The following is a 13650-nucleotide window of genomic DNA, read 5'->3' as shown; positions in this document are numbered from 1 at the left end:
TTGGCATTTGAACTTACAATCTTTCGAAGATAGGGTGAACAGTTTATGGTATTCATTAACTCATGGTATTCATAACCCATTTCTAAACTAATGTTTTTTCAATCTGATTTTAGTGCACTGTTTACTTAAAGCAAAAGCTGAACAAAATTATATAATTAATTTAAATGTTTCCCTTTATCCCAAATCTAGTCGAGATTTGTGCCCACAATGTGCCTTTTTAGTTTTCTCACCTCCCGATATTCCATGTGATGTCATACAGATGGGTCAGGCAGTGACATTTTCTCTTCCTCTCATTTTATAATATGAAACGTCTGAAAGGTTGACGAACCGCTCACCATTTTCAGGGATTTCAGTAACTGTTTTACCCTTGTCAAAGTCGCAGTGGATCTGGAGTCTATGCCAGGAACACTGGGCAGAAGGTATGAAGAAAAAAACCTGCACACACATTCACATCTACAGTAAGAGTAATGTAGCATTGCTGATCCACCCACCAAAATATTTTGGGAAGTGGTAGTACATTACAGAATTTGGATGAAACTCATACAGACAAAGGGAAAACCTACAAAACTCAACACTCAGTAAACTGAGCTCTGGGTCGAACCGGGGATGCTGGAGCTGTGAGGAGACAACACTATGCTTTGTAGTTAGTGTGATAAAAGGGATTTGTGACCTAAAATTATTTTCTTTTACCACGAAAAAAAGGTGTTTTTCTTTTGCTTTTAGTAACGCTTAATGCTGCACAGAGCAACAGGGAATCTAGAGCCTATCCCAGAGAGTCTCAAGGGCATCTCTCTCACACACAGGGACCTAGAGGCAATTTAGAGTACTGTAATTTAGCCAGACCACCCACATGCATGTTTGTGACAGGTGGAAAGAAACTGGAGTGAACCTCTGAGCTCAGGATTGGCCCAGGAGTTGTCAGCTGGCAGCACTACCCACTACACCACCTGGTGCATTTTTCATCTTCTGTTAACCAATTAAAAGCATCCATGGGGTGGAGAGAACTTCACGGTTACAGTATGTCACCATGTCTAACGTTAAGTCCATCCATCCATCCATCCATTTTCCGTACCGCTTATCTTACACAGGGTCATGGGGAAGCCTGGAGCCTAGTCCAGGGGACTCGGCACAGGGCAGGGGACACCACAGACATGGTGCCAACCCATGGTTGGCAAGGTAGAATTGCACACACACTCACACACCCATCCACACACTAGAGACAATTTAGAGATGCCAATCAGCCTAGAACGCATGTCTTTCAACAGGGGGAGGAAACCTGAGTACCCAGAAGAAACCCCACAGGGAGAACATTCAAACAGGGCAGAGGCAGGAATCAAACCCCCAACCTTGAAGGTCTGAGGCAAACATGCTAACCACTAAGCCACCGTGCACACCTCAATCATTAAATATGTCTTCGAAATTAATTATGGGTCTTTCAAATAATTCTCATTACCACTAAGTGACAAACCAATGCCTGTTGGATATTTGGGTAAAATAAAAATAAAAAATCAAGCAGACCTTTAGGTTTGAATGTTTGTTTGTTTGTTTGTTTACTGTTATGACCTTGTGGAGCCTTTTGCAAGATGACGTAAAGTGAGTGCACGAGAATGAACGTAAGAACAAACCAAAAGGACGTGTTTAGAAACACTCCCTGTGTGGTGAGATAGTGCGCAGCCAGTGACAAGGGCAGAGTGAAATGGGAGGGAGCCGAAAGTGCAAAGGAGCCTCTCTCTCTCTCTCTCTCCCTCTCTCCTGACAGCATCTCTTCGGGACCGTGAATGGCAGGACGAGGGCATGCGTCTCACACAATAACCTTTAGGACGCCCTGCAGAGGAAAAGAACATTTCCGAGGCTCTAATTATTCCCGACGAGCTCGTCCAGAGGATTTTCGGGCCACGGTGCAAAAAGATTGTTCCCCCTCTCCGTGTGCGTTATGGAGCGGCGGCGGCGGGGGTCTCTGGCGCTCGCCCTCAACTTGGCGGCGCTGCTGTTGGCCGCGTGCGCGCTCAGCACGAGCTACTGGTGTGCTGGAAGCCGAAAAGTGCTGAAGCCGTTTTGCACCGGGCCGCTGCCTCTCACACACAAACACACGCACTGCATCCGGTATAACGGCTCCAGCGCTAACGACAGCCGCCAGGTGCAGTACGTGTGGGAGACCGGAGAGGACAAGTTTGTCCTGAGGAAGTTTCACAGCGGTGTTTGGCTGTCCTGCGAGCAGAATATCGACCTGAGCGGTAAGAAGAGCCTTCTTTGTCTTCGTCCCACATCTGTACATCAACATCTGTTTACATTTATGTGACTTTTTGACTTCCTCTCTTGTCATATTTTATGCATTTGTTTGTTTGTTTGTTTATTCCTAGGCTACACTTTATATCTTATAGGAAAAAAACACTCTCAGGAAAAAGAGTACTAAACTGTATTAATATTCCTTGTCTCTGGTCTGATACCCTCAAAGGTGCACCTTTTATACCTTTTGTATGTATCTTTTACCTAGAAAGGTATATATAGTGTATATTTAGAGTAAAAAGCCCTACTCTAAAATGTATTTATGTATCTTAAGTCATTTTTAAAGGTATAATATATCAACGTTTCCAGGTGAAAGCTCCATAAAGGTATATAAGCTAAGCCCGTCACCCCAGTGACAAGGAAAGGTACCCTTTTTTTTGTTAAATCTGAGAGTGTACTGTCATTGGAAGCACCTCTAATCCATGACTCGACTTCAGTCAGACTGATATGATACTATATTTTAGGTTTTATTTCTTTCCTTTACGCTACCCTTTATTAACATGTTGTTAATTAACCAATGGGTTATGCCACAGCCTTTCAAAACAGGATGATATTAGATGTGCATAATAATGTTGACGTTGCAACTAGTATTGTTTGAGAAAGCAGCTAGAAAATTATTTGTAGAATTACATTGTAAACATTGATACATTGTTAACATTGTACCTGAATGTGTTTTGTGGTCATGGCTTTGGGGGGTTGTTCATTTTCACAAAGTCGCCTGGCGACGTCATGGACTCATTTGCATATTCAGTAAATCGTCATGATATTTTGCATAACAAAAAGTGTTACATGAAGATTTTCTGAAGACTCTTAGAAGAGAATAGACTAGAGTTTTATCAGACTATAATATAATAGATGTGATAAATTATAATAGACAATTATTTCTTGTAGAACGTCTAGTCATGGCACCACAAAGATTAAATAGAGTCAAACCAATGATTTGGCTACATATTCACAAAAGACTATAATTTTATCAACAGTAGAAACAAAAATAAACAGGGTTAGTAAGTCATTGAGAAATAGGCATGAAGAAAAAAACAAGCTGGAATAACGCACTTTTATTAATTGTAGTTATAGCCATGAAAAAAATTAAGAAGGAGAACAACGATGTTTGTGGGTGGAACAAGCAGTGGTGACCAGTGATTGGTTGTTGGGAACAATAGTGATCAGTAATTGGTTGTTGAGAACAATGGATATTAGTGATTGGATTTTGGGAATACTGGAGATCAATGATTGGTTTTTAGGAACAATGGTGATTAGTGATTGGTTGTTGGGAACAATGGAGATTATGGATTATTTGTTGGAAACAATGGAGATCAGTGATTGGTTGTTGGGATCAGTGTTATTCAGTGATTGGTTGTTGGGAACAGTGGTGCTTAGTGATTAGTTTTTGGGGACAATGGAGCTCAGTGGTTGGTTGTTGAGAACAATGATGATTAGTAGAGATGCACCAATACTAAATGTCTCAGCCGATACCGATAACCGATTATTCAGAGTGATATCGGCCGATACCGATAACCCATACTGTTAGTTCTGCCTTTTATGCCTTCTTTTAAATTAATAATAATTAATTCCACAATTCTGAAAGAAATGCAAATAAAAACTTTATTCTCTCCATTTCAACAAGTTGTTGAAATTGGTCTCATAAAGAGAAAACACATTACTCAAATTAACATTACCACATGAACTAAATTCTGAAGATTCAAGTAAGACTTCTTAACTTATTGAATATTATTAATTCATATTAACATTGACTGAATTATAAAAAAAAAAAACACCCCCTGTTAGTCTCACATTCACTCACCACAAACACAAGCATTTCTACTGGGAACAATAGTGATCTGTAATTGGTTGCTATGAGTAATGATGATCAGTAATTGGTCATTTGGAAGAATAGTGTTCAGTGATTGGTTATTAGGAACAATGGTGATCAGTGCTTGGTTAATGGGAACAGTAGTGTTCAGTTGGTTGTTGCAAACTGTAGGCAGCTCAGTCAGGCTTTACACTCTGGTGGTGAGTCGAGTGAATCTGCTCTCAGCTCCTATAACCAGCAGCTGTGATGTGAGCTGGAGAGCTGTCACTAGGCTTGATTTGTCACTAGGCTCTTGTTTGAAATACGGTCATTAAAGTTGTCTAAAAAGAGGCAACACTGTTGTTGGGAACAGTGAAGGGAGGGGCTGTATTGGTTTAAATTTGGGGTTTCATTACCTTCCACACAAACTACTGATTAAACCACTGTTGTCAATCACAAAATTAAAAATAAAGATTAAGGCTGTATTTCTGTGTGAATTAATGTTTTTTAGTACTGGAATATTATTGATGTGAAATGTATTTTACCCTCCTCTACTATTTAAGACAAAAAAAAAATCACAATCACATGCAGTCTCCATTGTAATGTAAATGTAGGCACTAGTGGGTTTATAATTACTGTCCATTAAAATTATACTGTCTCTGTTAACAGGCGAGAACTGCAGAAGTTTCATAAATATTCCCCCTCCCCATGAGAGAGGTAAGTCCCGATTGTTTGATTTCTGTAGCGCTTTTTGAATATGCAACCAGCATAATAGTATATGACTGAAAGTACTGCTTTCACTTTTAGTTTATTCACTATTATCATCTCACCTTTGTCATGACTTTTGAGAGAATTATGTTTGACACTCTGAGAATTGATTGTTCAGACTGAGCTCACATCTGCTGTATGGTTGTCCTTGATTTGACCTTTGGGTTTTTGTAATGCAAGCCTTTTTAGCATATAGTTTTATCATTTTAATGCACTGGTTAAACTATACTTGGTAACATAAATTGTGTGGCTGAGCTTTTGGAAAATATGCCTCGGTTAGCTAATTCATTATATATATATATATATATATATATATATATATATATATATATATATATATATAGTACACGCAGTACTTGAAGTAGAATCTACTTCTACACGCAGTAGAATCTGTACTTCATTCATACAAGCAAAAGGACAGACTTAACTGTAGTAGAGATCGACAGATTGATCGGATTTGCCTATTGTCACCGATAACTGATTGCTGTAGCGGCTGAGAAGGGTCCGCTGTCATTATACAGTACGAGAGCGGCCATTAGAGGCAAAATAAACACTATTACTGACAAATTTTGTTGTGTTATTTGAAGTGTTTTTTTTTTTTAATTCATTTTGGATGTCTCTATTTTTATTTGTTATATAGAGTGTTTGCATAGATATATTTTAATTTCTTTAATATTTATTAGTAGTTAATATATATTAATATTTATATATTTATTTAGGGGTTTTTTTAAAACATTTTCATGGTACAGTCAGTACTGTACTTTTTGTAATAAATCTCAGCAATATTTTACTTTGACCGTTGTGTTTTCATTCAGATTCAATTTTAAAAATTATCAGTTGATTAATTGGTTATCGGCAGGTACTGCACAACTTAGTTATCAGTATCAGTAAAACCCAAAATCGGTCAACCTCTAATCTGTTGTGTAAAAAAGTGACAGAACTGAAATACTCATCAGTGGTGTTGTCATGGTGGCATGTTAAACATATTGATGTTCTGTTTATCTTGTTCAGAATTTGTTTTTGTTTTTTTTTAAAAAAAGGAGGTCTTCTAGGGGTGCACAAAATTATACGGGTACATACAGCATACTTCACACTAGCAAGCAACATGTGTTGTGTAGTTTGTCTCTTGTGGGTGTTTAGCGACCAGTACTTAGAAGTGTTTTGTTTTGTTTTTTAGTTCAGATGAGAAACAGTAGTAGTCAAAATGTAAATGGTTCCAAGGCTAACTATTTCAACACAAATGAAAAATTGCACTAATTGGTGTGCAAATTTGTTGTTTTATTTGCATGTTAGGATTTGTACTAGCTTCTTTGGCAAATTAGCATAGCAAGTAAATATTATTAGCTAGGTACATTCACTACTTCCTTCCAAGCTGTATTTTTGCTTGTATTTCAACTATAAACACTTTAATAGGTTTAAGAGCTTGTATATAACAGGATAAGATACAATAGTAACTAATGTCTGGTAAGAACTAAAGTTGTGACTGGGGGAACTGAAGAAACGTCAGACGACATGCACCATAAGATCGGTTTTGGCAAAAATTAGGCAAAATTAGGATTTTTGCATAGAATTCAGAAAATCTCAGTTCACATGTCGGTTTTCATGCTGTGTCTGGAAATCACGGCTCTGTGTCATTCACGTAAATAGGACATTAACTGTCGCCTCTCTCTTCCAGGGGTCTTGTGGCTGTGCATCGTTGCAGAATGTCTGTACATCCTGCTCCTGGCCACTGGTGGAATCCTCATGTCTGTCGAAGTCTGCCACTTTGGAAACGTCATCGATGGACTCAAACTCAACGCCTTTGCCGCCATATTCACCGTCTTGTCAGGTAACCGCTTTGATTTGTTTGTGTTCATCAGTACAGTTTTAAGAGCAAGTTTGCCTTCTGCCTGTGTGGGTTGTTTCAGAAACTGGCACACCCACGCCTCATCATGATTCAAACGAAAATGCCACATTTTGCATATCTCTGTGATCACACAGCTGTCTATGGGGACGGCTTGGTGTGTAAACACGCGGGAGTGGGAGCAGCAGGGCGCTGTTTAGATGTCATGTTGGAACTTTGGCCACGTCAGTGACACTTCTCTCAGAGGATGGCACTGTTTGTGCTGTGAGGAGAGTGACAGTTTTTGATGTTTGTGCTGCAGCAGGCTGGCCTTGGCTTTTCCTGTAGACTAGGCATCTGAATCGTGATCATGCATTCAGAGAGCATATAAAAGATCCATGATACTCTGTGAGCCTCACATTATACAATCCTTGTATACAAAGTCTTTGCTTCTTTATGCATTTAAAGCTTGATGGTAATACATGAGCAGAAGAAAAAAATTACTTTATTTTAACTTGAGTCACTGAAATACATACATTACCAGTCAAAATTTGGACATACCTGCTCATAGAAGATTTATCTTCATTTTTACTATTTTAGAAGACATAAACACTATAAAACAACACATATGGACTGTGTAATGAACAAGAAAAGAGTTTGACAAAATCTTAACAGTATTCCTGATGAAGCTTTGCACACCCTTAGCATCTTCTGAACTAGCTTCATAAGGGAGCCAAAACATCTTCCCAAATTCCTCAGCACTTGTCAGCTAATCCTCTAAGTTCTGAATAAAAGTTTGTTTAAGGAAGCTATTTATTTTTAAGTAAAAAACGTTTCTGTTTTAGGTTAAAAAAAAAACTACTTATTAAAAATACATTTTGATTCAGAAATCATTTATTCCTCCCACGTCCCAGAAAACAAGCATCACACCACCCTGTCATGGATTATTTTCCTTTAACAGCACACCCTGTCGTGTTTTATTCCTTACATATTGACACCGACAGTCTCTTGACTGTTGTGCATTATTATGATATACAGACAGCTCCAGAGTTATTGGCATCTTGGCACCAGAATATTAAGCCTTACTTACAGTGATGTATTTCTTTCTTTTAATCCAAAACCAGATGAACATATATTTCACGCTCATAATGCATAACTCTCGTAAGTACAAGCCAAATCCGTATTATACTTTGGATTTGTTTCTCTGGAATCAGTTGCAGTACTAATTGTATTATTGGTTCGGGTCGATCTTTTAAAATATTACTGCATAATGATTTATTGTGATGACCGCAGTATCAGTTATTGCATTGCTGTGTAACGTGCAACTGAATTTAGCATGAAGAAGGCTCAATTTAGTATTGCTCTGCTGAATGTGGTGTGTTTCGCTGACTTCTCTTATATGAATTAAGCGGATTGGTTTTATTACACTATTTTTTTTTCGGACTGATGTGATGAAATCCGCACAGATGAGATTTTACACCCTGCTGGAAGGACAGATTTATTCATTAATCAATAAGACACTGAGCTGAAAGAGAGAAAGCAATTGAAAGTGCTAGAGAGGGCAAGACAGTGTAAGGTTAAACATTACACTGTCTGAAATGTAATACTTTATGCGTGGAAAACATTGCAGTAACTCAGGGATAAGAGCTTACTTTATGTTTATAGTAGGGATGCGTTCTTTTAATACTAAGTATCAGTATCAGTCTTATACTGGCCTGAAATGCTGGATTTATCTGATCTGACATGTGCACCAGATACCACACAGCAGTAACTTTTAAAAGAATGTACAGTTATTATTAATATTAAAATTCACTGTAAGATTTTACTATACATATTACATATGAACTACTCTTATTATCATATACCACAGCCCTTACCACGTGGTTTAATGGATCGACCTTCTGTGAGATCGTCACCACAACCATTTTTATAACATCACACCACTAAATGTCGATGATGTTTTCTCAGAGCATCTTGTTAATCTTGCTGGCAGTGAATTGTGCAGTTAGTTAAGTAATATAATGCTTGGGTTAACCTACATTGTGTGCAAATACCTTAATAATGTCAATTATCTTAATATATTAATTAAGAGAATGAGTTAACAAGATGTTAATACATGACTATTACTATTACTAATGGCTATTTATATATGACTCAAGGGGTTGTTAATATACATGCTTCCTTAGTTCCTGCTGTGCTAAGAAATTGTTAATATGTTAACTCGTCATTATAAAAGCAGTAGTTAAGGATTAATACACTATATGTCCAAAAGTATGTGGACACCTGACTATCACACCCATATTAGCTTGTTGAACATCCCATTCCTGCTTTAGTCCTTGCTTTGCTGTTGTAATATCCTCCACTAGATTTTGGAGCGTGGCTGTGGGGATTTGCCCATTTAGCCAGAAAAGCATAAGTGAGGTTGTGCACTGATGTCAGTCGAGGAGATCTGGGGTGCAGTCGGTGTTCCAGTTCATCCCAGAGGTGTTCAGTGGGGTTGAGGTCAGGGCTCTGTGCAGTTCACTCGAGTTCTTCCACTCCAAACCTTGGCAGACCAGGTCTTCACAGACCTCGCTTTGTCCTCACGGGCATTGCCATGCTGCTACAGGTTTGATCCTTTTATTTCCAGTGAAGGGCAATTGTAATTCTACAGCATACAAAGACATTCTAGATAATTGTGTGCTTGCAACAGAAGAAAAAGAAGCCTTTATTTGTCACATACATTACAGCACATTGAAATTCTTTTTTCAAATATTCCAGCTTATTAGGAAGCAGATAGGGCTAAGGACATTGTTCAGGGGCCTAATAGTGTCAGATTGGCAGTGCTGAGGGCTTGAACCCCCAACCTTCTGATCAGTAAACTTAAGCTTTAAGTTGAGCCACAACTGCCCCCCAAAAAAGTGAATCTCCCTGTCGGGGAATCGAACCACAGTCTTCCACATGACAGGCAGAGATACTGTCCACTATACTAACAAGGAGCCAGCAACAGTCCAGGAAAGCCAGATAGTGTATGTGTATTCGTGGACCATAGTAAAGCGTTCGCAAAATCTTCTCTATCAGATATATTCATATCAATACTGTTTATCAAGAAGGAAAAAATACTGATGCATCAGTCATTTCTACTTCTCTAGCTGTGTATATATATTTATATATTTATATATTTATTTAATTATTATTATTATTATTATTATTATTATTATTATTATTATTATTATTATTATTATTATTATTATTATTATTATTATTATTATTATTTTTTTTTTTTTTTTTTTTGAAGGGGTTCAGCTCCCAAATACTAATTCCACATAGTCCTTTTAGGTTGAAGTGCTTGATGCAGATAGATTGCACTGCATGATTTGCTTTTGACGCAAGTTATTTAGAGGATGAACACCAAATGACCTAATGTGTTTGACTTTGTGTGTCCTCCATACCTGTCACTGAGATGCACTCAGTGAAGTCCATCAGAACAGACAACAGTATGTCCTAAAACATTCATGCTCCGATACCCTTAAGCAGTGCCGCAAAAGTATAAACAATTTTACATCAGTTCCCTAGTGTGCCCTTTAACTGCAAGAGCCTTTAATGATGACATCAAGATGGAGCATAAACATTAGAGTACTTGGATGTTTAGTTAAGTGGATATTTAGATTGTTTAGATGTGTAGTTGGAGAAAGGGAGAAGAGCCATCTCATTAGCAGGCGACTCTGGAAAGGCCATGACATTCCGTGCATTTTCTAATGGGTCTCGTCTCTTTATGTGGTCTAACACTGTCCCCTAATGGCAAGCTGCAGTCATGTCAACATGGGAGACACTTCTGAAAAATGCAAAAGCTAGACAGATAGACATTTGTGTATAAAGAGATTGATATGTATGTTTTAGAAAATATAAGAGAAAATTACTGCCAGAGAAATTGTAATAAAAGGATAATCAATACAATCAGATAAAGTCAGTTCATAGTGTCAGTATTTACCATACATTAATTAATGATGGTGGATCTAAACATGATATTAAACATTATACTTGTACAGTTGTCACTTTGTGTGTATAAATAGTTTTAGATCTTCAAACAAAATACAACGTAAAGGCAACCGGAGTACGTTTTTATTATTATTATTATTGAAGCAAAATAAAGTTATCCAACACCTATCACCCATGTGAAAAATTAATTGCCCCCTTAAACTTGAACTAGTAGCAATAACTGCAACCAAGCATTTCCGATAACTGGAGATCAGTCTTTCACTTATTTCTAGGACTATGAATTACTCCTATTATTTGGATTATTGTCTTGCTGCATAATCCAGTTGCGCTTGAATTTCAACTTACGGACTGAAGGCCGGACATTCTCCTTTAGGATTTTCTGGTAGAGAGCAGAATTCACGTTTCCCTCAATTACTGTAAGTTGCCCAGACCCTGAAGCAGCAAAGCATCCCCACACCATCACACTGCCACCACCATGATGTTCTTTTTGTGGGATTCTGTGTTTGGTTTACGCCAGATGTCTTCCAAACAGTTCCACTTTCGACTCATCAGTCCACAGAACATTCTCCCAAAAGGTTTGAGGATCATCAAGGTGTGTTTTGGCAGAATTCAGATGAGCCTTAATGTTCTTCTCGGTTAGCAGTGGGTTACCCATTATGAATGCAGTTTCATGGATTTGGGGAATTAGTAACTACAGGGGCAAATACATTTTCACACAGGCCCAGTTGGTATTGGATAACTTTTTTTGCTTCAATAAATAACATTATCATTTAAACTGTATTTTGTGTTTACTCAGGTTGCTTTTGTTTTATCTTAGATTTTGTTTTAATTTCTGAAACAATTTAGTACAATGGGAGATACACAAAAACAGAAGGAATCAGGAAATGCTTTTTCACAGCACTGTACTATAGTTAGCATGTTTTATGACAGCTCTTATAATTCATACATGTCAAGAATAGTTCTGTATATATCCTTAAAAATTTTTACATTTATTACTTTTAAGGATTCTTTGGTTGTCCTTCTGGGTGGTTGTCTACTCTATAGTAGTATTCGAATTATAGTATGCCATGTTTGACATGTGTCACTATAATTCGAATACTACTATACAAAATACTACTACTCCAACTATCTTATTGTTTGAGTGGAAAATTATTTCTTTATTGCATGTAAAGTTTACTTTATATCATTGTTGCTCATTTTTATGAAGACCATCATTCTTGAGGACATTGTAAATTAATATTATAGGACATGTGGTGCATTGTATACTATCTATATCCTGTTTTACGTTTTCGTTGAAAGCCCCAAATAATGTGTTTTGGGTGTTATTCTGCAGGTCTTCTTGGCATGGTAGCACACATGATGTACACAACAGCCTTTCAGCTCACTGTAAGTCTGGGCCCTGAGGACTGGAAACCCCAAAGCTGGGATTACAGCTGGTCTTACATGTAAGCATATTCTGCGTTTACTTTACTTCACCCTTTTCCCTCTTATTTACTTACCAGCTGCAGAAACTTATTATTATATGTGCGTTCCTTTCTGCAGGTTGGCCTGGGGTTCTTTCACAGCATGCATGGCGTCCTCGGTGACCACCATCAACAGATACACAAAGACTATCCTGGAGTTCAAGCACAAGCGGAGGAACATGGAGAAGAACCTGAAGATCAAGCAGCAGCTCCTGGAGCTGGATTGCCCAGAGCAGATGTGGGACATGTATATCAGCTCGGTGCCCAGCACAGCCGAGGAGCTACTGGAGCTGTCCAGTCCGAGCCGTAAGCTGTCTAACCACGACATGGGAGATCAGCAGGGGGAGGAGTACTGCTGAGGCTAGCCTAGGGCCTTATTTACTAAACTGTGCAGAAATTCCATGCTAACAGCTTGCAAGTGTGTTATATTAGTAGACAAAAACATTTGCAAATGGCATTGGAAATCACAGTATTAGCCTGTAATCCCGCTGGCGGGATGACATTCTCATCGTCTTTAGAGTATTACTGCTTCAAAAAAATCTTTGAGTCAGAAGATTCACTTTGTTAACTGTAAAATGTGGTACATTGTGCAGTATTCGTGAACTTAAGAACTATTTGTCACTTCCTTCCATCATCAAGCTGTTGCAAAATCTGTTAGTCGACCACACTGTGTTTTCATCCACCACCTTTGCTGATGAGATACATAGTGACAGTTTTGGCATGTTTGTTTTTATCATTCAGCTTTGCTAGGTGACACCGCAACCAATCAGAGCATCTTATTCTGAAACCAGACTTTAATAGTCGCATCACAGTGAATCTGACTGACAGGTGGATGAAACAAGCTGTCTGCAACTTGCCTTAACGTAGTTCGCAATGTTCAGTACGCTTCACGGCAAAAACATCCAGAGTTACTCAACAGAATAAATATTTATTTACATGTATTCATCTCTACAAATCATAGGCAAGCCCAAATGTGTCAAGCCCAGTGCTCCTCTCCCACCGCCACTCCTAAGTGATATATCCAACATATCCTCCAGCTAAGGAATCGGTTGCCTTCTGGTGATTTTGTGTTTGTGCTGTTTATAAATGAAGCCCCAGGACAGGCCTTGATTTTCTAACTAAACCTCCCCTGGCGTATTGTATTACCCGCTGTTGCTTGGCACTGCCACATGCTCTTAATGAACTAAATCTGGCCTCAGATTACAGTGAGGCCAGGACAGACTGTTATCTGGCTTCTCTACAGAGTTTAATCAATGACTGTATATACTGACTAGTTTTTATGTACTGTGTTGTATTGTTGGCTGGAGGTGATGCAGTGGTTATTCATTTTATAGTCATGTATTGATGTTATATACAGATAAGTGACAATTTAAAGGGAAAAAAATGAATACAAGGTGATTTAGTAAGTGTTCAGCCACCATGAGCCAACAGAACAGCTTCAGTGCACTGTGGTACTGATTCTACTAGTCCCTGGAACAGTACTGGAGAGAAGAACACCGTTCTTACAAAGACATTCCCTCAGCTAGGGTTTTGATGATGGT

At 38.3% G+C, this 13650-nt stretch overlaps 1 protein-coding gene across 1 annotated transcript; it reads left to right on the top strand.

Moving 5' to 3' along the window:
• Nucleotides 1-1520: 1520 nt before the first annotated feature.
• gsg1l2b (gsg1-like 2b) lies at nt 1521-12773 on the top strand. The gene is made up of 5 exons (XM_053640643.1): nt 1521-2234; nt 4748-4795; nt 6522-6674; nt 11980-12091; nt 12189-12773. The coding sequence occupies exons 1-5, from the start codon at nt 1934-1936 to the stop codon at nt 12466-12468; spliced, it is 894 nt and encodes a 297-aa protein (XP_053496618.1). The 5' UTR covers nt 1521-1933; the 3' UTR covers nt 12469-12773.
• Nucleotides 12774-13650: the final 877 nt, after the last annotated feature.

Source organism: Ictalurus furcatus, chromosome 13 (assembly GCF_023375685.1).
Source record: "Ictalurus furcatus strain D&B chromosome 13, Billie_1.0, whole genome shotgun sequence".
NCBI lineage: Eukaryota > Metazoa > Chordata > Actinopteri > Siluriformes > Ictaluridae > Ictalurus > Ictalurus furcatus.
Note: the sequence above shows the minus strand (reverse complement) of the source record. Positions and strands in the feature narration are given on the sequence as shown.

Bases quoted from the DNA above. Each gene is read 5' to 3' on its own strand.
- gsg1l2b (XM_053640643.1), top strand. From the start codon at position 1,934: ATGGAGCGGCGGCGGCGGGGGTCTCTGGCGCTCGCCCTCAACTTGGCG. The intron at 2,235-4,747 runs GTAAGAAGAGCC...CTCTGTTAACAG, and splicing joins GCAGAATATCGACCTGAGCG to GCGAGAACTGCAGAAGTTTC. The intron at 12,092-12,188 runs GTAAGCATATTC...TCCTTTCTGCAG, and splicing joins GATTACAGCTGGTCTTACAT to GTTGGCCTGGGGTTCTTTCA.